General features: G+C 43.8%; 1 protein-coding gene across 1 annotated transcript in view; it reads left to right on the forward strand.

Moving 5' to 3' along the window:
• GSG1 (germ cell associated 1) overlaps positions 1–25,934 on the forward strand; it is a 151,647-nt gene that overhangs the window by 81,373 nt on the left and 44,340 nt on the right. The window contains exon 3 of the mRNA XM_075832301.1: positions 23,333–23,380. Coding sequence (XP_075688416.1) covers positions 23,333–23,380 — 48 coding nt within the window. The remainder of the gene's footprint in view (positions 1–23,332; positions 23,381–25,934) is intronic.

The following is a 25,934-nucleotide window of genomic DNA, read 5'->3' on the forward strand; positions in this document are numbered from 1 at the left end:
AATATATATATACACACACTACCGTTCAAAAGTTTAGCGTCACTTAGAAATTTCCTTATTTTTGAAAGAAAAGCACAGTTTTTTTCAATGAAGATAACATTAAATTAATCAGAAATACAACCTATACATTGTTAATGTGCTAAATGACTATTCTAGCTGCAAATGTCTGGTTTTTAATGCAATATCTACATAGGTGTATAGAGGCCCATTTCCAGCAACCATCACTCCAGTGTTCTAATGGTACATTGTGTTTGCTAACTGTGTTAGAAGGCTAATGGATGATTAGAAAACACTTGAAAACCCTTGTACAATTATGTTAGCACCGCTGTAAACAATTTTGCTGTTTAGAGGAGCTATAAAACTGACCTTCCTTTGAGCTAGTTGAGAATCTGGAGCATTACATTTGTGGGTTCGATTAAACTCTAAAAATGGCTAGAAAAAGAGAGCTTTCATGTGAAACTCGACAGTTTATTCTTGTTCTTAGAAATGAAGGCTATTCCATGAGAGAAATTGCCAAGAAACTGAAGATTTCCTACAATGGTGTGTACTACTTCCTTCAGAGGACAGCACACACAGGCTCTAACCAGAGTAGAAAGAGAAGTGGGAGGCCCCGCTGCACAACTGAGCAACAAGACAAGTACATTAGAGTCTCTAGTTTGAGAAATAGACTCCTCAACTGGCAGCTTCATTAAATAGTACATGCAAAATGCCAGTGTCAACGTATACAGTGAAGAGGCGACTCTGGGATGCTGGCCTTCAGGGCAGAGTGGCAAAGAAAAAGCCATATCTGAGACTGGCTAATAAAAGGAAAAGATTAATATGGGCAAAAGAACACAGACATTGGACAGAGGAAGATTGGAAAAAAGTGTTATGGACAGACGAATCGAAGTTTGAGGTGTTTGGATCACACAAAAGAACATTTGTGAGACGCAGAACAACTGAAAAGATGCTGGAAGAGTGCCTGATGCCATCTGTCAAGCATGGTGGAGGTAATGTGATGGTCTGGGGTTGCTTTGGTGCTGGTAAAGTGGGAGATTTGTACAAGGTAAAAGGGATTTTGAAAGGGGGGCGTGGCCAGCTGCAGATGTGAGAGGACGCATGTGGCGATAGCTCCGGCCCAGCATCCTGTATAACATCTTCCTGACGGTGCTGAATCCGCTAAAAACAGCCAAAATTCCTTACCTGCTGCGTGGGAAGGGAAGGATATCTTCCAGGAAAAAGATGAGCCCGCCTAAAGCGATAGATGCAGCTGAAAAGCTGAAATCATATGCCCGCGTGGTTATCCAAGATGGCGCCGGCGGGAGCTCCGCGACGCAGGGGACTGCTGAAGTTGGGGCTGGGACTTCCACTCCTGTTCCCTCAGTGCCGGATGCGGGGATTACGTTGCAGGAGGCCTCGGATAAACTGCTGACAGCCATCCTGGAGACTCGTACGTCGCTCACTGCCAAGATCGATGAGGTGAGAGTGGATGTGGGCCTGTTGAGGCAGGATTTACAGAATGTGCGGGAGAGAGTTACTGAGGCAGATGGCCGGATCTCATCCTTGGAGGACCTCACTGCCAGTATGCCTGCTGCAATTGAGGACTTACATTGTAAAGTGGATCGATGGAGGCAGAAAGCCGACGACCTAGAAAACAGGTCGCGCCGCAATAATCTCCGTATCGTGGGATTGCCGGAGAGAGTGGAGGGGCAGTGGCCTGGGGAATTTGTGGAGAAATAGCTGCGTGACATCTTCCCGACTGCCTCCATCTCGTTGGCTTTTGCGGTGGAGAGGGCGCACAGGGTTCCGGCGAGACCACCCATCCCGGGTGCTCCCCCAAGACCTCTACTGGCTCGGATGATGAACTGTAAAGACCGGGACACGGTCCTTCTGTAAGCACGAAAGGCTGGAGGGATCCGCTTTGATAATGCTTCAGTGTCCATCCATCCTTATTTTTCTCCTGATTTGCCTCGACAGAGGGCGTCCTATGTTCCCATTAAGCGCCGTCTTCGGGATTTACAGATTCCGTACTCCATGGCTTATCCCGCTCGACTTCGGGTGGTGGACGGAGATCGTGCTTTAGGCTGGGTTCACACTACCTATTTTCAGACGTAAACGAGGCGTATTATGCCTCGTTTTACGTCTGAAAATAGGGCTACAATACGTCGGCAAACATCTGCCCATTCATTTGAATGGGTTTGCCAATGTACTGTGCAGACAACCTGTAATTTACGCGTCGTCGTTTGACAGCTGTCAAACGACGACGCGTAAAAATACAGCCTCGTCAAAAGAAGTGCAGGACACTTCTTTCAGACGTAATTTGAGCCGTTCTTCATTGAACTCAATGAAGCACAGCTCAAACTTTACGGCTGTCAGAGAAGCCTCGCAAAATGCGAGGAGGAGCATTTACGTCTGAAACGAAGCAGCTGTTTTCTCCTGAAAACAGTCTGTCTTTTCAGACGTAAAAGCCTCTCATCGTGTGCACATACCCTAATTCTTCACGGATCCTGCTGAGGCGGATGAATGGCTCACAAAAAATAACAGACGTTCTCCTCGTCGCTGATCGCGTTGGCTATCCAAGCTGGGTAATTATTACTGATATATGGAACTCATGGATATCCCATATTGTTTAACCTCACAGCGTCTCCTGTTGGAGGCATCCTTTTGTGAGAAAGTTATGGCTCTGTACCTTATTCGCTGCAAAAACCGCATGGTATACAGGGTATGGGTGGTGTATCTTGGGATGTTTATGTTCTTCCTTTCCTTACCGGGGTATAATGCAACTATGGTATGCGGGGCTTTCACCGACAGTCAGGTTTCATTATGTTTATCACCTATTCTGAGTAATGGGTGCTGGCCGGGAGGGGAGCTGCATCACTTGAATATAACTTGCGTTTGTACGGCAGAAATACGCTAGCCGTAGAGACTCCCCCTAGATTCTTGGCTACATAGGTTTGCTCCTGTTGAGCAATGTATGTTAATGAATGTGTTCTGAAGGTTTTTGAGTCAACTCATGTTGCGGTAGAGCTATTCATATACATAGTACATGTATGGGACATATTCAGGTTTATACAATGACTTCGGAAGGTAGGTCCCCTGGGGTTCGTAGGAGAGACTCAGAGATATAGCTGCCTAATATATTTTGATAGTGAGAAATGGAGGGACTACGGTTAAGGTACTGGAATGTTCGGGATATGGGCTCTCCTGAAAAGAGACATATGATCTTTGCAGCTGCGAGATGACATCACCCTCATTTAACTTGCTTGCAAGAAACTCACCTGACACCTGATACTATGAGATGCTTGAGTAAGCCCTGGGTACAGTGGGTGGGGCATGCTTCCCACACTTCCTATTCTAGGGAGGTGGCTATCTTGGTGCACTCTGAGCTCCGTTGGAAACTGCTACAGTCCAACTTAGACCCTCACGGGAGATACATTTTTCTGCAGGCGGTTATTGATGACTCTCCCTATGTGATAATGGGGGTGTATCCTTGGAGATACTTCAGGAAGCCATGCGATTTGTGTCCTCATATCCGGGTTCCCGTGTGGTTATGATGGGGTATTTTAACATGCTTATGGAACCTGGTTTAGACCGCTTTCAGGGAAATGAGGGGCGAGGATCTGGGGGCCCGACTCGGTTAGGCCTACTTATGCAAGAGATGGGGTGGATTGATCTGTGGAGGGCGACTCACATGGGTGTTAGAGAGTTCACGTGTCACACCCCACAACATAATGGGTTGTCCAGAATCGATTACATCTTTGGTTCGCCTGCTATCTTCCAGAAAGTAGAATCTATTACACATTTACCAAGGGGAATATCGGATCATAACCCAGTATTGCTGACTTTAAAGAGACCACAGACAGGCAGGAGAGGGGTGGGTAGGATTCATCCTTTTTGGCTTCAGCTCATTCAGCAAAATGATCGAATACCTGACCAGTTGTCGATTTTCATAGAAGCTCATGCTCAAACGGGGGACCGCTCTCTGGTGTGGGATACTCTCAAGGCCTATTTGAGGGGGTGTCTCCGATCCTCCATATCGTATGTTAAATGCGCCTCGGCCCTTAAGGAAGAGGACTTGGCATGTAGGTGCTCACAGGCGGAGGGTGTGTTTGTCCTGGATCCCTCACCTTCTAATAGGAATGCATGGTTAGACCTAGGAAGGCAGTATTTACAGGTCTTGAAGGATAAAACCTCTCGTAGCTTATTTTTCAGTAAGCAATTGAATTAGGCAATCAATCTGGTAAACTACTTGCTCATGTCGTGAGGAATTGCTCTCGATCACCTCCTGTGATGCGTATAGTTGGATCCGACGATAGCATGAGCACCTCTCCGGGGGACATTCTTGCGCAATTCACACTATTCTATGATCATCTGTATTCTTCTCGGGTTGATTATACGCTGGATGAGTTGGAGATGTATTTGGATGGAATAGCTTTCCCTACTTTGACGACTGAACAGGTGGCGATGTTGGATGCGCCTTTTACTGTGGAGGAAATTTTGGTGGGGATGGCATCTATGTCTAGGGGGAGGCTTCAGGGCCGGATGGTATTCCCCTTGAAGTATATCTACAATATAGGGAGCTGCTAGCTCCTCAACTGTTGGCTCTGTTTGAGCATAGCTTTAGGGGTTCTTCTGTTCCGGACTCTATGAGTGACGCCATCATAATCGTATTGTTAAAACCCGAGAAAAACCCTGAAGAGTGTGGTTCCTATGGGCCGATTTCGCTGCTGACAGTAGATTACAAGATCTTGACCAAGATGTTAGCTAATCGGCTTTGTACTGTGATAAAGGAGGCCATTCATCCGGATCAGTGTGGTTTCATACCGGGCAAATCTACCTCGGAGAATATACGCCGGGTGCAGGTTGTGTCGCAGATAGGTTGGGGAGAGCAACAGGAGTGGGCTTTGGCATCCCTGAATGCAGCCAAGGCCTTTGACTCGGTTGAATGGCCTTATTTACTGGCAGTGCTGCGGAGGTTTGGGTTTGGGGAGGGTTTCATTAAATGGGTCTCCTTGATGTACCGCTCTCCTAGGGCACAGGTGTTAGTGAATGGGGTACTGTCTCCTTCCTTTTGCCTCCACAGGGGCACGAGGCAGGGGTGTCCCCTTTCGCCACTTCTTTTTGCGCTGGCCATTGAACCACTGGCTATCAGTATTAGGCGTGATCCCGCATACATGGGGATTAGAATTGGTTCCAGAGAGGGCCATATAGGGCTGTATGCAGACGATATGGCGTTATTCATGGCTAATCCTAATGCCACTCTTCCTAGGGCCATTTCTATTATCAATGAATTCGGGAGGTATTCTGGCTTATTGATTAATTGGCAAAAGTCGTATTTGATGCCTCTGAGGCGGGACGATTGTGGGTGGGGCACTGAGTTTTGTGGCTTGAAAGTAAACCCTGACTTTAAGTACTTGGGAATTATTATTTCTAGAGAATGTTATCGATCGTATGAGCTAAATGTAGCGCCCCTATTGACCTACCTTAGGGATAAGGTGCAGGTGTGGAAAATTCTGCCTTTGTCGGTGGCAGGACGTGTTAATATACTTAAGATGATTATTTTACCCACATTCTTGTATGTTTTGGAACACTGGGATGTGCTAGTGCCTAAACGCTTTTTCAAAATGGTGAACTTGGTGTTTGCGCCATTTGTATGGGGGGGGGGAGATCCAAACTTAAACTCTCTACCCTTCACAGACCTAAAGACGAGGCAGGGGCTGCGTTACCGGATGTTTTTTTATACTATTTGGTGGGTCAGCTCCGGTATCTGGTATCTTGGGTTCCCCCCCCCCCCCCTGACGACTAATGCTGAGTGTCATCTGGCTCGGGTCCTGGGATTGAAAAGCTTATGGCCGATATTGGAGCCGCAGGACTTTAGACACCGGTCTCTGTTACCATTACATAGATTGGCCAGGCGTGTTTGGCAGCAGGCTAAAGATGTACTGGGATTTGAGGGGATGGTGGCGGAGAGTCCACTGTGGGATAATCCGAGCTTTTCTCATCTTTTTGGTTTATTGGGGAAGAATTATTGGACTTCAAGAGATGGACATACCCTATCACAACTGCTTACAGTGGACGGTTCTGTTATGTCGGTGAGTGAGAATCGAGCGGCTTTTAATATACCACCGGGGGAGGAGATATACTGTATACAACTTCGCCATGCGTTGCTAGCACAATTTCCACCGAATTCTACCATTCTCTAGCTATGTCTTGGTGGCACGTTTGGGTACTCATTCTATGCGTGGATTTGTATCTCAAATTTACTCCTTTTTACTGGAAGCTAAATTTCGCCTTGAACCCTTAGCGGTTGAGGATAAATGGTGGGAAATTATTCCACAACTCACAGATGAGGAATGGAGGGAGGCCCAGAGGTCCCATTTGCTGGTTTCACCTGCTGCTAATAATAAACTAGTACAACTATTTATCTTACACCAATGTTATTTAACGCCCATTAGATTACACCGTATGGGATGGATGGCATCCTCACACTGCCACAGGTGTGGGGAGGAGGGGGCAGATTTTATTCATTTGATGTGGGGATGTCGGTGGACCCTTAGCTTCTGGGAGGAGGTGGTCGTATTATTAACGGCAGTGATGGGGAAGACGGTACCTCGCAGGCCGGAGGTGTGTTTGCTGGGACTGATCTCTGAGGAGCACTGGTCGGTACACGAGAGGACCTTTCTTAGGGAAGCACTCTTTATTGCAAGGAATGCGGTAGCTATACGATGGATGGCGGACAGAGCACCGACGGTGGCACAGTGGCGTAAATTGGTTAATGACATTCATCCATTTGAATTAGTGGTGTATAAACATCGGGGAAGACCGGCTAAATTTGACCTGATCTGGGGTGGTTGGTGCTCATCGAATCTCACTCACTGTACGGTCCAAGGGTTGTCGGCTGCTTTGTCACATGACGGGGGCGGACAAGGTTAAGGGACTTGGGTGGATGGAGCACATCCAGATGTTTTTTGTATATGAGATGTTTGGTTCTTATCTGAATGCTATTGGAAGGCAGGCATTTATTTATTGTATTTGAATGTACATTTAATAATACTGTTTTGATTCATTTGTTTTGTGACTACGTGGTCTGCGTACCATGGACAGGTTATTTAGATGGATGGCTGTATTCTGTTATACTGCTGTACATGACAGTTTGACTCTGACAGTTTATTATCAATAAAACGAGTTTAAAAAAAAAAAGGATTTTGAATAAGGAAGGCTATCACTCCATTTTGCAACGCCATGCCATACCCTGTGGACAGCGCTTGATTGGAGCCAATTTCATCCTACAACAGGACAATGACCCAAAGCACACCTCTAAATTATGCATGAACTATTTAGGGAAGAAGCAGGCAGCTGGTATTCTATCTGTAATGGAGTGGCCAGCGCAGTCACCAGATCTCAACCCCATAGAGCTGTTGTGGGAGCAGCTTGACCGTATGGTACGCAAGAAGTGCCCATCAAGCCAATCCAACTTGTGGGAGGGCCTTCTGGAAGCATGGGGTGAAATTTCTCCCGATTACCTCATCAAATTAACAGCTAGAATGCCAAAGGTCTGCAATGCTGTAATTGCTGCAAATGGAGCATTCTTTGACGAAAGCAAAGCTTGAAGGAGAAAATTATTATTTGAAATAAAAATCATTATTTCTAACCTTGTCAATGTCTTGACTATATTTTCTAGTCATTTTGCAACTCATTTGATAAATATAAGTGTGAGTTTTCATGGAAAACACAAAATTGTCTGGGTGACCCCAAACTTTTGAACGGTAGTGTAGGGTCAGTTTTATAGCTCCTTTAAACAGCAAAACTGTTTACAGCGGTGCTAACATAATTGCACAAGGGTTTTCAAGTGTTTTCTAATCATCCATTAGCCTTCTAACACAGTTAGCAAACACAATGTACCATTAGAACACTGGAGTGATGGTTGCTGGAAATGGGCCTCTATACACCTATGTAGATATTGCATTAAAAACCAGACGTTTGCAGATAGACTAGTCATTTAGCACATTAACAATGTATAGAGTGTATTTCTGATTAATTTAATGTTATCTTCATTGAAAAAAACTGTGCTTTTCTTTCAAAAATAAGGAAATTTTTTAGTGACCCTAAACTTTTGAACGGTAGTGTATATATATATATATATATATATATATATATATATATATATATATATATAAAAAGAAAGAACAACCACAATTAAAAAACACTACAAACGTGCAGGAAATGGTTCAAAAGGTGAAGTGAGAAAAAGAAGAAAAGAAGAACCCCAAATAGGGGAGGATGAAAAATAATAGTTAATAAACAGCAATCTTAGTGTCCCTTGCTCAAATCTGTGGAAATAAGAAAATATAAAGGAGAAAAAAATAAAAAATGTATATGTTTGAAAATGTTAATAAAGATCATAAACCAAATGAAGCATACATAAAAAGTGTAGTGATAATTGAAGGATATTTAAACAAATATATATATATATATATATATATATATATATATATATATATATATATATATATAGATGAAAGTATAACTATACTAATACAAATACAATAAAAGAATAAAGTGCCATAGTGTAAGGCCAGTAATTATTTGGCATAAAAGAAATAGATATAAAGAAAAAAAAATATATACAATAATGCATAACTGTACAGATATGTGTATATACAAACATACAAACCCATACATGCACATACAAACATATGTGTTAATGAAATTTATATGAATATAAATAGTGAAAAAGTTAATAAATATATTCACATATAATGAAAAAATATTGAAAACATGACAATGCATTATTGAAACGACCAATGTTAAAATTTTAAGTGGCTGGTGCAAAGCAATAATGAGTGCACAAATATTCAATGAAACCAGTACATGTATATATAATATGTGATAGTACAAAACTAAATGAATATATATATATATATATATATATATATATATATATATATATATATATATATATATATATATACACTACCGTTCAAAAGTTTAGGGTCACTTAGAAATTTCCTTATTTTTGCAAGAAAAGCACAGTTTTTTTCAATGAAGATAACATTAAATTAATCCGAAATACAACCTATATATTGTTAATGTGCTAAATGACAATTCCTGCTGCAAACGTCTGGTTTTTAATGCAATATCTACATAGGTGTATAGAGGTCCATTTCCAGCAACCATCACTCCAGTGTTCTAATGGTACATTGTGTTTGCTAACTGTGTTAGAAGGCTAATGGATGATTAGAAAACACTTGAAATCCCTTTTGCAATTATGTTAGCACCGCTGTAAACAGTTTTGCTGTTTAGAGGAGCTATAAAACTGACCTTCCCCTGAGCCAGTTGAGAATCTGGAGCATTACATTTGTGGGTTCGATTAAACTCTCAAAATGCCTAGAGAAAGAGAGCTTTCATGTGAAACTCAACAGTCTATTCTTGTTCTTAGAAATGAAGGCTATTCCATGCGAGAAATTGCCAAGAAACTGAAGATTTCCTACAACGGTGTGTACTACTCCCTTCAGAGGACAGCACAAACAGGCTCTAACTAGAGTAGAAAGAGAAGTGGGAGGCCCCGCTGCACAACTGAGCAATAAGCCAAGTACATTAAAGTCTCTAGTTTGAGAAATAGACGCCTCACAGGTCCTCAACTTGCAGCTTCGTTAAATAGTACCCGCAAAACACCAGTGTCAACGTCTACAGTGAATAGGATGCTGGCCTTCAGGGCAGAGTGGCAAAGAAAAAGCCATATCTGAGACTGGCTAAAAAAAGGAAAAGATTAATATGGGTGTTAGGATCACACAGAAGAACATTTGTGAGACGCAGAACAACTGAAAAGATGCTGGAAGAGTGCCTGACGCCATCTGTCAAGCATGGTGGATGTAATGTGAAGGTCTGGGGTTGCTTTGGTGCTGGTAAAGTGGGAGATTTGTACCAGGTAAAAGGGATTTTGAATAAGGAAGGCTATCACTCCATTTTGCAACGCCATGCCATACCCTGTGGACAGCGCTTGATTGGAGCCAATTTCATTCAACAACAGGACAATGACCCAAAGCACACCTCCAAATTATGCAAGAACTATTTAGGGAAGAAGCAGGCAGCTGGTATTCTATCTGTAATGGACTGGCCAGCGCAGTCACCAGATCTCAACCCCATAGAGCTGTTGTGGGAGCAGTTTGACCGTATGGTACGCAAGAAGTGCCCATCAAGCCAATCCAACTTGTGGAAGGGCCTTCTGGAAGCATGGGGTGAAATTTCTCCCGATTACCTCAGCAAATTAACAGCTAGAATGCCAAAGGTCTGCAATGTTGTAATTGCTGCAAATGGAGCATTCTTTGACGAAAGCAAAGTTTAAAGGAGAAAATTATTATTTGAAATAAAAATCATTATTTCTAACCTTGTCAATGTCTTGACTATATTTTCTAGTCAATTTGCAACTCATTTGATAAATATAAGTGTGAGTTTTCATGGAAAACACAAAATTGTCTGGGTGACCCCAAACTTTTGAACTGTAGTGTATATACTGTGTATATATATATATATATATATATATATATATATATACACTATATGCATTAACCCCTTAATGACCGCCGATACGCCTTTTTACGGTGGCCTGATCAACGTCTTATGACAGCCGGGCTACTGTTCCAGTGGTAGCCATCGAAGTTTACAGAGATCGCGGCCATTTTGTCAGGTCCGTATTTCACACCGAATAACCACCTCTGTAAATTGAAAGCTGAAGGCATGCCTGGAGAGAAGTACACCACACAAATGTCTGAGGTACAGCTTCAATGTCAGCCAGGAGGAACTGAACTTTATTCAGAACAAAGAAACACACACAAAGAAGACACATGCCCCTCCCTATAGATGTGGGACTTGCTTGAATCCCATTGGCTCTTCTGCTGTAAGTCTTCCTATACATTCTTCTGCACACTCCTCTTTGCATTCCAGGGGGCGGTGTCTTCCATAGGTGTGTCCGACATGAACAAAGAACTTGTTATATATATCAGTATATTACACAAAGAACTGAAATGTATATACATATGTGTGAGGATAATATTTTTCAAACAATATACATGGTAATGATCCCTGACAGTCCCCCCTAAAAATATTATTCTATCCCTGAGTCTTGCCTATCGACCTACCACTGACCACTCGAACCAGGCGGGTAGGGGTTTTGGATTTCTTCACCAGCTTGAGACGAGCTACTCCTGATGAGTAACCCCCCTTTGTACCTGGACTTCCAAGGTGTCGGAGTGGTCCTAACTTTCCCTATTCTCCTCTGGATACAGGATGGTTGTCTTGATATAATCTACAAACCACTGCTGGTTGTAATATATATATATTAATCCGGTCTACATTTTTATTAACAGTAATAATTGTCGCACTGTCACTTACTGTCCTAATGGGACTTTACCCCTGCAGATATGACAGGTCATGGGCAGCACAGTGACCTTCACCTCACACCTTCACATAAAACTCCTCAGATTGTAATTTGCAGCACCGTGGCATATTTACACACATTATAATTATAAACCTCAGACATTATAAACAATAGGGCCTCAGCTAATAACATAATGCTATCACCAATCTCATGCTATCACCCTCAGGTCTCGGGTCCCATCAGTTCATTGGCAGTCCTGTACACCATCGTCTTCTTCTTCTCCTGTCTTCTGCTCTTCACTGACTGTCACCCTCAGGGTAACCCACACAATTGTGGAGTCAGACTACGTTGGTGTCCAGTGGGGGAGTTATTATTACCCCCTCCTGGTCACTTACTTATCAAAACACTTGATCCTGCTGACGGATTCACTCAGGTCTTTTGTCTTTACTTTGCTGATGTCATCAGGACTTGGTTTGGTCCTTCTCATCTGTCCGACACCGTCTCCTTTAGTTTACGTCATCAGGCTGTACATAGCACCTCATGTTGTGAGCCTGGGGTGAGATCCCACGTAGGCGGATTAGTGGAGTTGTATTGTGACTATCAAACCCTCCGCATCTGTACTCTTCCTCTGGAAAGTTACTTGTCTGGGCGGCCGCTTAGAATTGTGACACTGCCGTCAGTTCATGATAAACGCGTTGTAGTGGCTCAGGCTGCGCCTGCCTCATCTCAGTGATGGAGTTCATCGTGTTAAAAGTATTTTAGTTCATATTTACTGGCACTTGCTGGGGACCCCCAACTCTTGTCAATTGTTAAAATAAATACTAATCTGGTGATAACATCATCTGCATACATTATAAACGTTGTTCTAAGTACATACAATAATGTCAGGCCCTTAAATTACATCAAACACCTTTATATAAGGAAATACTTCTCTGTTACAATGGACAGGGCACCTAGAAGATGTGTAATTTATTGGGTACATTTCATTTGCACTTGGTGATACTCTTTCAGCAGGATTTGTACCTTGATCTCAGCTGATTGCCTAGAACATCTCCACTTCACAGAAACATACACAGATTCCACATGTTTATCTGACAAGTGTCTCAAACCAATTTTTCTTACTCTAATCTGGTTCGTTCTACCTGGGAAGGCCTCTCAAGGTCGGTTCTCTTCGTGGGAGGCGGGTATGATAAGGTTGGCATCGGTCTGCCAGGACTGTTCTGTAGGCAAATCAAACAGCTCTAACAGAATTTAGCAGCGACAGCTGTAAAACCTGGGACATACCAATTAGATCTTACCACATCGATCCTTGCAGTCTTGGGGCATATGTGAGGTCATACACCATCAATGCAAGTGCCATCAAGAGTGCCTTGGGTGTTACCGGTTCATCTTCCCTTATCCGTCCACATTCTGTTAGAATCTGGTTCTCACGCCTTCCGCTCCCAGATGGACTCTTCCTGTGAAGAACAAGCTTTTCATAGCCTAATCAGTAATTGATCTTAATCAGATAATTAACTTGAAGGAGAACATTAACAATGACAGATTTATTTTAAACGTTCACACTGGTCAGTAACTAAAACTTACAAACTGATTCTTCTTCTTTATATACATATCTATACATACACATATACACTGCACAGAATTCTCTGCTCTAAAATTTCCCTTTCACAACAAAAATAAAAATAAACAAATAAAAATGTTTTCGAATGGAAATATTCCGCTTCTGTACCTTTTATCTGACGCATGACTCTAATAGTCCAATGCTAAGGCTGGTCCAGAACTTTACATAAAACTTAACCTCAGTATTTAATATTCCCACAACCCTTCTTAAATACAGTTATTAAACAAACTAACCTTGGGACAATGTCTAGAGAACTGCTGACATCTTATCATTGTACAAACACCAGTTCAATACTTGGGATAACATTGTTCCCCCCGTCACTTACACACAAGGTCTGCAGTGGGAAAAATACAGGCCGGGCTTCAGGCCCCCCCGAGAACAGGTCTACACACATGAGCACTTTGTCATACACTTCTACCTCGGGTAGTTGTATGTTCTGCAGTCGCTGGGACGGGTAATCTGGCCGGGCTGCACTTTTCACAGGTACCTTTGCTGTTTTACCTATGTCATGCCGTGCGCACATCATGCCGGCTGCTACAAACCTAGTGGTGGCATTATTGTATTCAGGGACAAGCCAATTTACTGACACCTGGCTGCACATACCCTTGTTGTCAGTTCTGTCTTCTCTCGCTCTCTCAATTGGCTTACCCGATGATCCAATAAAGTTCCTACTACCAATGGGCCCATAATTGTGGGCGATGCCAAAAGCGTACCTAGAGTCAGTGTAAATATCGGCCGTCTTACCTTCTGCCAGGTTACAAGCCTCAGCGAGCACCTCCAGCTCCGCTCCTTGAGATGAACAAGAAGGTGAGAGTGGTTTCTGGGTAATTTACCTGGTGCCTCGTATCCCGGCTTGTACATACTGTATAATAAAATCTCTTTATTACAAATTTACATTAAAAACCCATGTCACATATAGATAGAACATCTCAAAGGGGTGGCGTCTTCATCCTCTAAAATAAAACCAAATGTTATACACTTCTCCACACTCATCTGATAATCCAGAATACTTTGAGAATCTCACTTTTATCAGATTCTGCAAATACTTGATTAATACAAAAACAAATAAAAATAAAACATTCCTAAAAACTTTACATCAAATTAACAATGTCCAGACAATTTTTGTTCTGCCTTCTCCCTCATCTAAATCCATAAAGACTCGTGTGAGTGACGTCACCTCTGCCTCCTGTGTAAATTTGCTGGAGGGGGATGGTCTCTTACACATTTTTAGATCTCCTGAAACCAAATTAATTAACTCAGAACAAACCAAAATTGTACCTGATCAGTCCCTTCACCATTCCCCCCTTTGTGGACTCTGCAAAAGTAATCTAGCAGAGTTCAAAACTACATCTCAACATAACAAAGTCTGGCACTCTATCTGTGCAGCACTAGTTTAACCCCCTGTAATGTGCAACAGCCTGAAACAAAAATGACTTTTTCCTGACGAAAATACATTTGATCTTTACAATGACATAACTCATGTGTGAAATCAAAAACAAAACAATTGTAGTTAGTTATTCAATAAAACAAAAAATATTATCTCTGATAACATTAATTACTGCAAACCAATAAACTGTATATATAAATAGGGAACGGTGGGGGCACATACATTTTCAAAACCCCGTGTCTCACAGTATCTAAAGTTTAATACATCTGAATTAACATCAAAACACATGAAATCTGATCACATCATAACACATAAATATCGTAACTTTTATAAACAACAGCGCATGCGCAAAAGAGAATAAATTTATTTAGGTTTGTAGACATTACTGATATATATATATCTCTCAGCAGTGCATATTGAAATCCTTTGTCTCATCAGCCCTGCAGACTGCACCCAGTTAGCCCCCCTCCTCCTCCCAAACACAGCACACAACAGGCGAGAGGGAGGGGGGTCACACACTCATTTCTCACAACTTCTAGTCTCACAATCTTAACACTTTCAATGCCGGCAAAACAACATACGTATCTGCAATCATTCATCACACCATTGTATAGGAATTATCTACGTTCAAAACATCAACCACATAATCTTTAACAATACAATCTGTCGGCCACCATCTCTATATTATGATGACGTGTTGTTTCATCAGTGAACTAGACTGGAACTTCTGTAAATAGAAAAAACACTACAAATGACAAAATTAACAAGGTGATTATATCATACTGATTTGGTTGGGCCGGGCGTGGCCACATCAGGGGCAGGGGGGGCAGCCTCTCCCATTGGAAACACAGTGCGCAGCTGTGAAGGGGTGGTGGTTTCCCACCCACAATGAGGACACAGTCAACATGAGGTACGGACGCCATTACCGGGCGTCGGCTGGTCCTGTTTTCTAATACATACAATACCTTTCTTATTCCTAACTTCCTCTTCTGCAAATCCCTCTAAAGCACTTTCCATCAACTTACTACCTTCCAACTTCCCTTTGTTCTCCAGAATACCTTTTGCCCAATCTGCGGCTTGGAGCCGCCCTCCTCTATGGATCCCACACACTCCCATCAATTTCTTCATTTTTTGGACTATCCTGGAGATTTGAATATGGACCGTAAACCATCCATTCTAACAGTCTATATTATACACGTAATTTATATAACAATTTTCGATCTGCAACTCTTGGTCTGGCAGGAAATATTATAATTTCACAGTCTCCAACGCTAAGTCTCGCCGAAATAGTATAATCTCTAGTCTGCAATGTATTTATTATTACATCTCGCTAGGATTATTATCATCTCTAGTCTGCAATGTATTTATTATTACATCTCGCTAGAATTATTATCTCTAGTCTGCAATGTATTTATTATTACATCTCGCTAGAATTATTATCATCTCTAGTCTGCAATGTATTTATTATTACATCTCGCTAGAATTATTATCATCTCTAGTCTGCAATGTATTTATTATTACATCTCGCTAGAATTATTATCATCTCTAATTACCCAGAGGATGGTTAGTCGGGCGCGACTAAGGTCTCACAGGTTTTTTACCTCACAGCGGAAAATATCACCTCTGTCGCCTGAGATAGTCCAGGAAATCAACAAAAGGGTTCTACAGATCGCCACAAGACTGCCCACTAACACAGATAAGACGAAGATTTATAAAAATCAATTCGCTTACCGTGTTATTGCGGAGGTGATCAAATTCCTTCAGTGGGCAACTTTGAGTCCTCTGTTTCACCCTGTGATTGTCGACTGTCCGGATTTTGATATTTCCTCGAGTGAGGCCCCACGTTCGGGCGCCAAATGTCAGGTCCGTATTTCACACCGAATAACCACCTCTGTAAATTGAAAGCTGAAGGCATGCCTGGAGAGAAGTACACCACACAAATGTCTGAGGTACAGCTTCAATGTCAGCCAGGAGGAACTGAATTTTATTCAGAACAAAGAAACACACACAAAGAAGACACATGCCCCTCCCTATAGATGTGGGACTTGCTTGAATACCATTGGCTCTTCTGCTGTAAGTCTTCCTATACATTCTTCTGCACACTCCTCTTTGCATTCCAGGGGGCGGTGTCTTCCATAGGTGTGTCCGACATGAACAAAGAACTTGTTATATATATCAGTATATTACACAAAGAACTGAAATGTATATACATATGTGTGAGGATAATATTTTTCAAACAATATACATGGTAATGATCCCTGACAATTTCACCCCTTAAATGCCACTGTCTTTAGCGACTGCTGCATTTGAGTGGTTTACAGAGGGATTGAGCTCCCTCTGTCACCCATTGGCGGTCCGCAAATGCAATTGCGGGCATCCGATGGGGTGCCATGGCAGCCGGGGGCCTAACAAAGGAGCCTAGGCCTGCCCTGGCTATATGCCTATTAGGACGTGCCAGAGGCATGTCCTAATAAATGCCTGTCCGTTTTATACTGACAGGCAATAATGCTCTGGTATACGAAGTATACCAAAGCATTATATCTGCGATCTAAAGAACGCATAGTCAAGTCTCCTAGTGAGACTGAAAAAATAATTAAAGGTGAAATAAAAATTAATAAGGTACACATTAAAAAAAATAAAATCATTTTTTACCATAAAAAAATGGTTTTATTTAGGAAAGTCGCAAATTAAAATAAAAACCACACATATATGGTATCCCCGCAATAGTAATGACCTCAAATAATAAAGTTAGCGTCTTATTTAAACCGCAAGGTAAACGCTGTAAAAAAATGCATACACCAACGCCAAAATTACTATTTTTTCCCATTCCCCCCAACAAAATAATAATAAAAGGTTAATGAATAAATCCCATGTACACCTAAATGGTAGCAATGAAGTCCCGCAAAAAACAAGCCCTCATATGGCTACATTGAAGGAAAAATAAAAAAAAGTTATGGTTCTTGGAAAGCAGCGATGCAAAATAAAATTATTTTAGGTCAAAAATGTTTTTGTTCTGCAAAAGTAGTAAAACATAAAAAAAACTATGCATATTTGGTATCACCATGATCATACCCACCAATAAAGGTAGCATGTTATTTATGCCGCACACTAAACGGCGTAAATGTAAAATGCATAGAACAATGGCTAAATTGCTGTTGTTTTTTTTATTCCCCCCCAAAAAAAGTTAATAAAAGTTATAAAAAAAATTCTAAATACCCAAAAACGGTAAAAAACAAGTACTCATGCAGCCATGTCCACGTGAAAATAAAAAAGGGAGATTCTGCTCCTTCAGGGAGCTACAGTGGCGCTATCTACAGGAAGGCGAGTGCAACTACAAGGGGGCAGTGGGCTGTGTGGCACTACCTACAAGGGGGCTGTGTCGCACTACCTACCAGGGGGCTGTGTGGCACTACCGACTGTGGGCTGTATGGCACTACCTACAAAGGGCTGTGTGGCACTACATACAGGGGGCTGTGTGGCACTACCTACAGGCGGCTGTGTGGCGCTATCTACAGGGAGCTGTGTGGCACTTCCTACAAGGGGGCTGTGTGGCACTACCTACAAGGCCGCTGTGTGGCACTACCTACAGGTGGCTGTGTGGCACTACCGACTGCGGGCTGTATGGCACTACCTACAAGGGGCTGTGTGGCACTACATACAGGGGGCTTTATGGCACTACCTACAAGGGGGCTGTGTCGCACTACCTACCAAGGGGCTGTGTGGCACTACCTACATGGCTGTGTGGCACTACCAACAGGTTGCTGTATGGCACTACCTACAAGGGGGTTGTGTGTCTACCTACAGGGTACTGTGTGGCACTACCTACAAGGGGGCTGTGTGGCACTACCTACAGGGGGCTGTGTGGCACTACCTACAGGCGGCTGTGTGGCGCTATCTACAGGGAGCTGTGTGGCACTTTCTACAAGGGGGCTGTGTGGCACTACCTACAGGGTGCTCTGTAGCACTACCTACAAGGGGGCTGTGTGGCACTACCTACAAGGCCGCTGTGTGGCACTACCTACAGGGGGCTGTGTGGCACTACCGACTACGGCCTGTATGGCACTACATACAGGGGGCTGTATGGCACTACCTACAAGAGGCTGTGCGGCACTACCTACAGGGTGCTGTATGGCACAACCTACATGGGGGCTGTGTGGCACTACCTACAAGGGGGCTGTGTGGCACTACCTACAAGGGGGTTGTGTGTCACTACCTACAGGGTTCTGTGTGGCACTACCTACAGGGGGCTGTGTGGCACTACCTACAAGCGGCTGTGTGGCACTACCTACAAGGGGGCTGTGTGGCACTACCTACAGGGGGCTGTGTGACACTACCGACTGGGGGCTGTGTGGCACTAGGGATGTACGATGCATCGAAACTTTGATACTGTTTCCATACTCTGCATTCTGTTACTGTTATTTCATGTATTTCGATACTTAGCTGTGCGGCCGCACAGCTCAGTATTGTAACACATGAATGTCCGAGAGCGGGCCTGCGGCCGCACAGCTCATTATTGTAACACATGAATGTCTGAGAGCGGGGATCTGGCCGAACAGCTCAATATTGTAACACATGAATGTATGAGACCGGGGCTGCAGCTGTGTAATACAGTCATTGCCGCGCTCCTGAGTCCTGATAACAAGTGCGCGGGGTCAGGATGATGAGATGCAGCCGGCGCTGCACTAATGAGCGGTGGCACTGAAGACAGTACATGGCGGGCGCACTACAAAACACCCTCATGTTCTGTCTTCAGTGCCTGAACCGCCGCTCATTAGTGCAGCGCCGGCCACATCTCCTCATGCTGACCGCGCACGCACTTCCTGTCAGGTGCGGGGCAATGGCTATTGTATATACCCAAAAACGGTAAAAAACAAGTACTCATGCAGCCATGTCCACGTGAAAATAAAAAAGGGGATTCCGCTCCTTCAGGGAGCTACAGTGACGCTATCTACAGTAAGGCGGGTGCAACTACAAGCGGGCAGTGAGCTTTGTGGCACTACCTACAAGTGGGCTGTGTCGCACTACCTACCAGGGGGCTGTGTGGCACTACATACAAGTGGATTGTGTGTTTACCTACAGGGTACTGTGTGGCACTACCTACAAGGGGGCTGTGTGGCACTACCTACAAGTGGGTTGTGTGTTTACCTACAGGGTACTGTGTGGCACTACCTACAAGGGGGCTGTGTGGCACTACCTACAAGTGGGTTGTGTGTTTACCTACAGGGTACTGTGTGGCACTACCTACAAGGGGGCTGTGTGGCACTACCTACAGGGGGTTGTGTGGCACTACCTACAGGCAGCTGTGTGGCGCTATATACAGGGTGCTGTGTGGCACTACCTACAAGGGGGCTGTGTGGCACTACCTACAAGGCCGCTGTGTGGCACTACCTACAGTGGGCTCTGTGGCACTACCGACTACGGGCTGTATGGCACTACCTACAAGGGGCTGTGTGGCACCTCATACAGGGGGCTGTATGGCACTACCTACAAGGGGCTGTGTGGCACTACCTACATGGGGGCTGTATGGCACTACCTACAAGGGGGCTGTGTGGCACTACCTACAAGTGGGTTGTGTGTCTACCTACAGGGTACTGTGTGGCACTACCTACAAGGGGGCTGTGTGGCACTACCTACAGGGGGCTGTGTGGCACTACCTACAGGCGGCTGTGTGGCACTATCTACAGGGAGCTGTGTGACACTTCCTACAATGGGGCTGTGTGGCACTACCTACAGGGTGCTCTGTAGAACTACCTACAAGGGGGCTGTGTCGCACTACCTACCAGGGGGCTGTGTGGCACTACATACATGGGGGCTGTGTGGCACTACCAACAGGGTGCTGTATGGCACAACCTACAAGGGGGCTGTGTGGCACTACCTACAAGGGGGCTGTGTGGCACTACCTACAAGTGGGTTTTGTGTTTACCTACACGGTACTGTGTGACACTACCTACAAGGGGGCTGTGTGGCACTACCTACAGGGGGTTGTGTGGCACTACCTACAGGCGGCTGTGTGGCGCTATCTACAGGGTGCTGTGTGGCACTTCATACAATGGGGCTGTGTGGCACTACCTACAAGGCCACTGTGTGGCACTACCTACAGGGGGTTGTGTGGCACTACCTACAGGCGGCTGTGTGGCGCTATCTACAGGGTGCTGTGTGGCACTTCCTACAAGGGGGCTGTGTGGCACTACCTACAAGGCTGCTGTGTGGCACTACCTAAAGGGGGATGTGTGGCACTACCGACTGCGGGCTGTATGGCACTACCTACAAGGGGCTGTGTGGCACCTCATACAGGGGGCTGTGTGGCACTACCTACAAGGGGGCTGTGTGGCACTACCTACAGGGGGCTGTGTGGCACTACCTACAGGCGGCTGTGTGGCACTATCTACAGGGAGCTGTGTGGCACTACCTACAGAGGGCTGTGTGGCACTACCTACAAGCGGCTGTGTGGCACTACCTACAAGGGGGCTGTGTGACACTACCTAGAGGGGGCTGTGTGGCACTACCGACTGGGGGCTGTGTGGCACTAGGGATGTACGATGCATCGAAACTTCGATACTGTTTCCATACTCTGCATCCCCAAACGGTTCGATACCGTTATTTCATGTATTTCGATACTTAGCTGTGCGGCCGCACAGCTCAGTATTGTAACACATGAATGTCCGAGAGCGGGCCTGCGGCCGCACAGCTCATTATTGTAACACATGAATGTCTGAGAGCGGGGATGCAGCCGAACAGCTCAGTATTGTAACACATGAATGTATGAGACCGGGGCTGCAGCTGTGTAATACAGTCATTGCTGCGCTCCTGAGTCCTGATAACAAGTGCGCGGGGTCAGGATGATGAGATGCAGCCGGAGCTGCACTAATGAGCGGTGGCACTGAAGACAGTACATGGCGGGCGCACTACAAAACACCCTCATGTTCTGTCTTCAGTGCCTGAACCGCCGCTCATTAGTGCAGCGCCGGCAACATCTCCTCATGCTGACCGCGAACGCACTTCCTGTCAGGTGCGGGGCAATGGCTGTATTACACAGCCGGAGCCCTGCTGGCGGAGATCAGAGAAACCTCTCATCTCCGCCGTTATTCCCGTGAATGCTGCGATTACAGCGGACTGCAGCATTCAGGAGAAAATGAGAAGGGGATGCCTCTTGGTTTGCGTCACAGGGAATTCCTGTGACGCGATTGAGGAATATACCATATATGAGCAGACAGCCCGGGGCTGTCCTACCATATTTCCTGTTGTTAGGGCATACTTAGGTATGTCCTAACAACTTCCTGTGTACTATCAGTACACAGGCTAATGTACTGTAATATAGATATATGCCTGTGTACTATCCGTATATAGATATATGCCAGTACATTAAAGTTTAAAAAATAAAGTAAAAACATAAAGTAATGTTAAATAAAAAATAATACACATACACCTTTTTTTTTTTACAATAAACATTAAAATAAGTCTCAATACATAAAATATACACACATTCAGTATTGGCGCGGCCGTAATAACCTGCACATTATTTTTTTTGCATCATTTAGGATGTGTACGCTGTAAAAAAATAAAATAAAAACTTATTGTGCGGCACGAGGTGTGATGAATTTAACCTCCATGTGCCTCACATTAATAGTAATTAACCCCATCATGTACCTTACACATTAACCCATTATGACTGAGAAACATGATGGGGTTAATTAGTATTAGGGTATGTGCACACACACTAATTACGTCCGTAATTGACGGACGTATTTCGGCCGCAAGTCCCGGACCGAACACAGTGCAGGGAGCCGGGCTCCTAGCATCATAGTTATGTACGATGCTAGGAGTCCCTGCCTCGCTGCAGGACAACTGTCCCGTACTGAAAACATGATTACACTACGGGTCCGAAAAGGTTGGGAAACTCTGTAGTAGGCTACAGGATCACGACGGCCTATGCAAGGATCCCGTCGTGGAGCAGCTCAGTTTGTCGTGGGAACGGGTCCTAGGTGAGAACAATTTTTTTTGGGGGGTACTGTCTACAAGGGGGAGGTGGAGCTCTGTATGGCACTGTCTACAAGGAGGAGGTGGGGGATTATGGCACTGTCTATACGGAGGCTGTTTGGCACAATCTACAGGGGGGCACTATCTACAATGGGGGGCTGTGTGTGGCAGTCAAGGGAGGGGGGCATTATACTGTGTGGGGGCCACTAAGCAGACATTATACTGTGTAGGGGTACTAAAGAGGGCAATATACTGTGTGTGGCACAATTAGAGGACAAAATACTGTGTCCTTGAAGGGTTTATAATATATTATATTATTAAATATTATTATTATACTGTATGGGGGCATCAAAGGGGCATTATACTGTGTGGGGGCACTATAAACGGCATTATATTTTTTTATGGTATAATTTCTTTTATAATAGGGGTGGGGCACCGAAAGATATTTTCGCACGGGGCACCATCTATACTAAGGCCGGCCCTGGCAGCGTGTGGAACCTGGGGGGCGCCCAGTCAAGAGTTTGCTATGGGACCCAGTCTTTCCTAGTTACGCCCCTGGTTTCCGCTAATAGAACTGAAACCTTATGGAACGGATACAGACGGAAACTATTTGCAATGAAAGCATTACCATTGAAATCAATAGTAATGCAAGCAGTAAGCTTTGGTTTCCGCTTGGTTTCCATTCACGGAAAGATCTAATGGAGCCCATGAATGGAAGCCCGCTGCAGATGTGAACGAAGCCGAACTCCTCACTGCTATTATTTTGAACAGGCTCTTTTCAATTAATGATTCATTACGCATGTCCTAATTGTTGGGTCTGTTTTTTTTTCTACTCCTCTACTACACTTACAAGTAAATTATTTGCTATGTAGAAATATCACTTCTACCAAAAACATTGATTTATCAGGTTAATGATGTTGGACTGCTATTTTTTTTTTCAACACTACTGTACATACTTTGTGTTCTTATAATTCTTTCTGTCTTATTGCAGATGAGAAATGCCGAAGTTTTTTGGAGTTAACCCCCCCAGCTGAAAGAGGTATACAGAACATTGTATTGTGTTATATTTTATGGTTATTTTGTTACCCTGTTCTAATCACTGATAATTTTACAATCCTCCAAAGAAATAATAATTTTGTACTCACTGTTAGGGTTCACTCACACGTGGCTTATTTGCTTTGTATTTGAAAACGACAATGTATGCCTATCGTAAAATTATTTCGCAACTCAGATAAATTTCTCTACTTCTTTTGTTCTGGAATATTTTTTCCCATAGGCATACATTGTAACGTTTTCAGCAGCGAATGTTTACTCTGCCGAAATACAAAGCAAGTATGCCATGTGTGACTGCACCCTAAAGTTTCTTTTCTGACTAGTCCCGTCTTCAGCACAAATGGCGATTTTGTCCCTCTGGTTTAACAGGAGGCAATTAGTCTGATTATTAATCCCCTATATATAGCCCCAATTTGCCTTGCTGTTTGTTCCACTGAGAGAGAGTTTATGTTTTAACTTTTTTTTTTATTCAGCTTGAAATTGTACAAATTGTGCTTTGCAGTCCAGACTATTCAGAGATTTTTTGCAAGCACAGAATCGAACTTTCCTGACTATCCTTCCTGCAGCATGAATGAGGAATTAGCAATCAGAGAAAGGAGGGAATAAAATATTAAACATCTGCTAAGTGAAGTAAAGAACGTTTGAACGATGGGAAACTTTGCTGGCACCTTGGGCAAAGGGGAAAGAGCAGTCCTCGACAAGACCTTATCTTCATAGAAGATTAAGTAGGGTTCCTTAACCATTAGTGCCTTGATCTCACTAATCCTTTTAGCTGATGTTATGGCCACAAAGAAATAGGTTTTAAGGGAGTTCAGTTTAGGAGATGCGACCTCCACTTGTTCAAAAAAAGGTCTGCAGAGAGCCTTCAGAACTAGGCACAAATAACATTTTGGAACTGGGTCACGGACCATGGGTCTTTTTCTCTGAATTGCTTTGACAAATAGATGAACCAGAGGCTCAGCTGATAATCTCCTATTCAGGAAACATTAATAGTATCAAGCTTGAGCCCCTTATCAAATCCATCCTGTAAAATTTGATTTATGGAGGCAGATTGCATTGGAGCCCCTCACTTGGAGACCACTGGCTGTCAACCCAAGGTGCCCCAATCCGGTATGGGATGCATTGGTCATAACCCCAAACTATTGTTTCAGAGAACTCCTTTCCTATCTTTGCAAAAGCTTTAGTTGGAGTTGTCAAACCCAGAACCTCCATGATTCCTCCTTCTTGTCTAGCAGTGGGTAGGTCCACTCATATTGTTTCTATTTGAAAGTGATGCTTTAGAATAAATGCTATCACAAATCTAAAATATTTAATTGTCTTCCAATCTTTACTGGTCTTGGAAACTAGGAAGGCTTTTGAGTAAACGCCCTGGTACAGACTCTGGGACGGCTTTCCTGCAAAATACCTGAATGACTGTCTGTAAAATCTGATGCTTTTTGGGGTTTGCTAGTTAGGAGGGAGACACAAATCTTGGTCTTGGGGAAGACCAGAACTGGATCCTGTAGTAGTTGTGGATAACTTCCAAGATCCACTGGTCTGACACATGTTTCTGCCAATGAGAAAGGAAAGCTGACAACCTACCGCCTACAGGGAGAGTTCTGGTGTAGCAACTCCAGACTCCTCAACCCATTATTATCTTTCCCCCTAATTTGGGTTATCCTAGAACTTATTCTTTGAATAGTTGTTGCCCTATCTTCCCTGAAAACAATGCCCTGACAAAATCTCTGAGATTTCTATCCAAAAAGGCCTCCATTTCCTTCCTGGTTTTGGTAAAGATTTAGCTTTATTGTCACTTGGGACAACCATATAATTAGAGACCCCATTTTTTGTGCACTTAAAACACTTGCTGATCATAGTCCGTTGCTCTGGCACCTTCCAATAATTTATCATTAAGTTGTTCAGGGTCCTGTCAACTACAAACTCCTTCCTCTTCTCAGGTGTCATGCTTTCACTATCCTCAGCTTCCTTTTCATCAGAACAGACAGCATTTGTTTTAGAGAAAACAATTTTAGATCTTTAGTTTCTACATCTGAAGAAAGTAAAGAATACACCTCATCTACAACCATAAAGTCTTCTCCTAGGGTCTCTTGAATATGATCATTTGGCCATCCAATCTGACTGAGTCCGTTCTCTCTGCCATACAAGGCCTTGGTAGCATTGACTACTTTAAGTCATGCATAAACGATTGTACAAATCTCTAAACCCAGGTCACCAGATCCAGGTTTGTTGTTGGGCTCTCCTGATCAGATTCCCTGTTCCTACAGCCCCTGCAGCTATTGATCTAATGGCTGTCTGGCAGAGGGATGCCTCATAAAGTGCACACTAGATACTGCGTCTTGGCAGAACCTTGACATGATATCGAAAGTATATAACATAGCAGTAGCAAAATTAATAAGAATACACTTAGCAGCTTTAAAGAACACTCTAGCAATTTTTCTTTTTTTTGCCTATATAGTACACCACAGGCTGCTATTAAAGCATAACATAGAGGATCCTGTGTATACCTTGTATATACCTGTTCTAGTGGATGTGCCATTTCT

Source organism: Rhinoderma darwinii, chromosome 7, assembly GCF_050947455.1.
Source record: "Rhinoderma darwinii isolate aRhiDar2 chromosome 7, aRhiDar2.hap1, whole genome shotgun sequence".
Taxonomy (NCBI): Eukaryota; Metazoa; Chordata; class Amphibia; order Anura; family Rhinodermatidae; genus Rhinoderma; species Rhinoderma darwinii.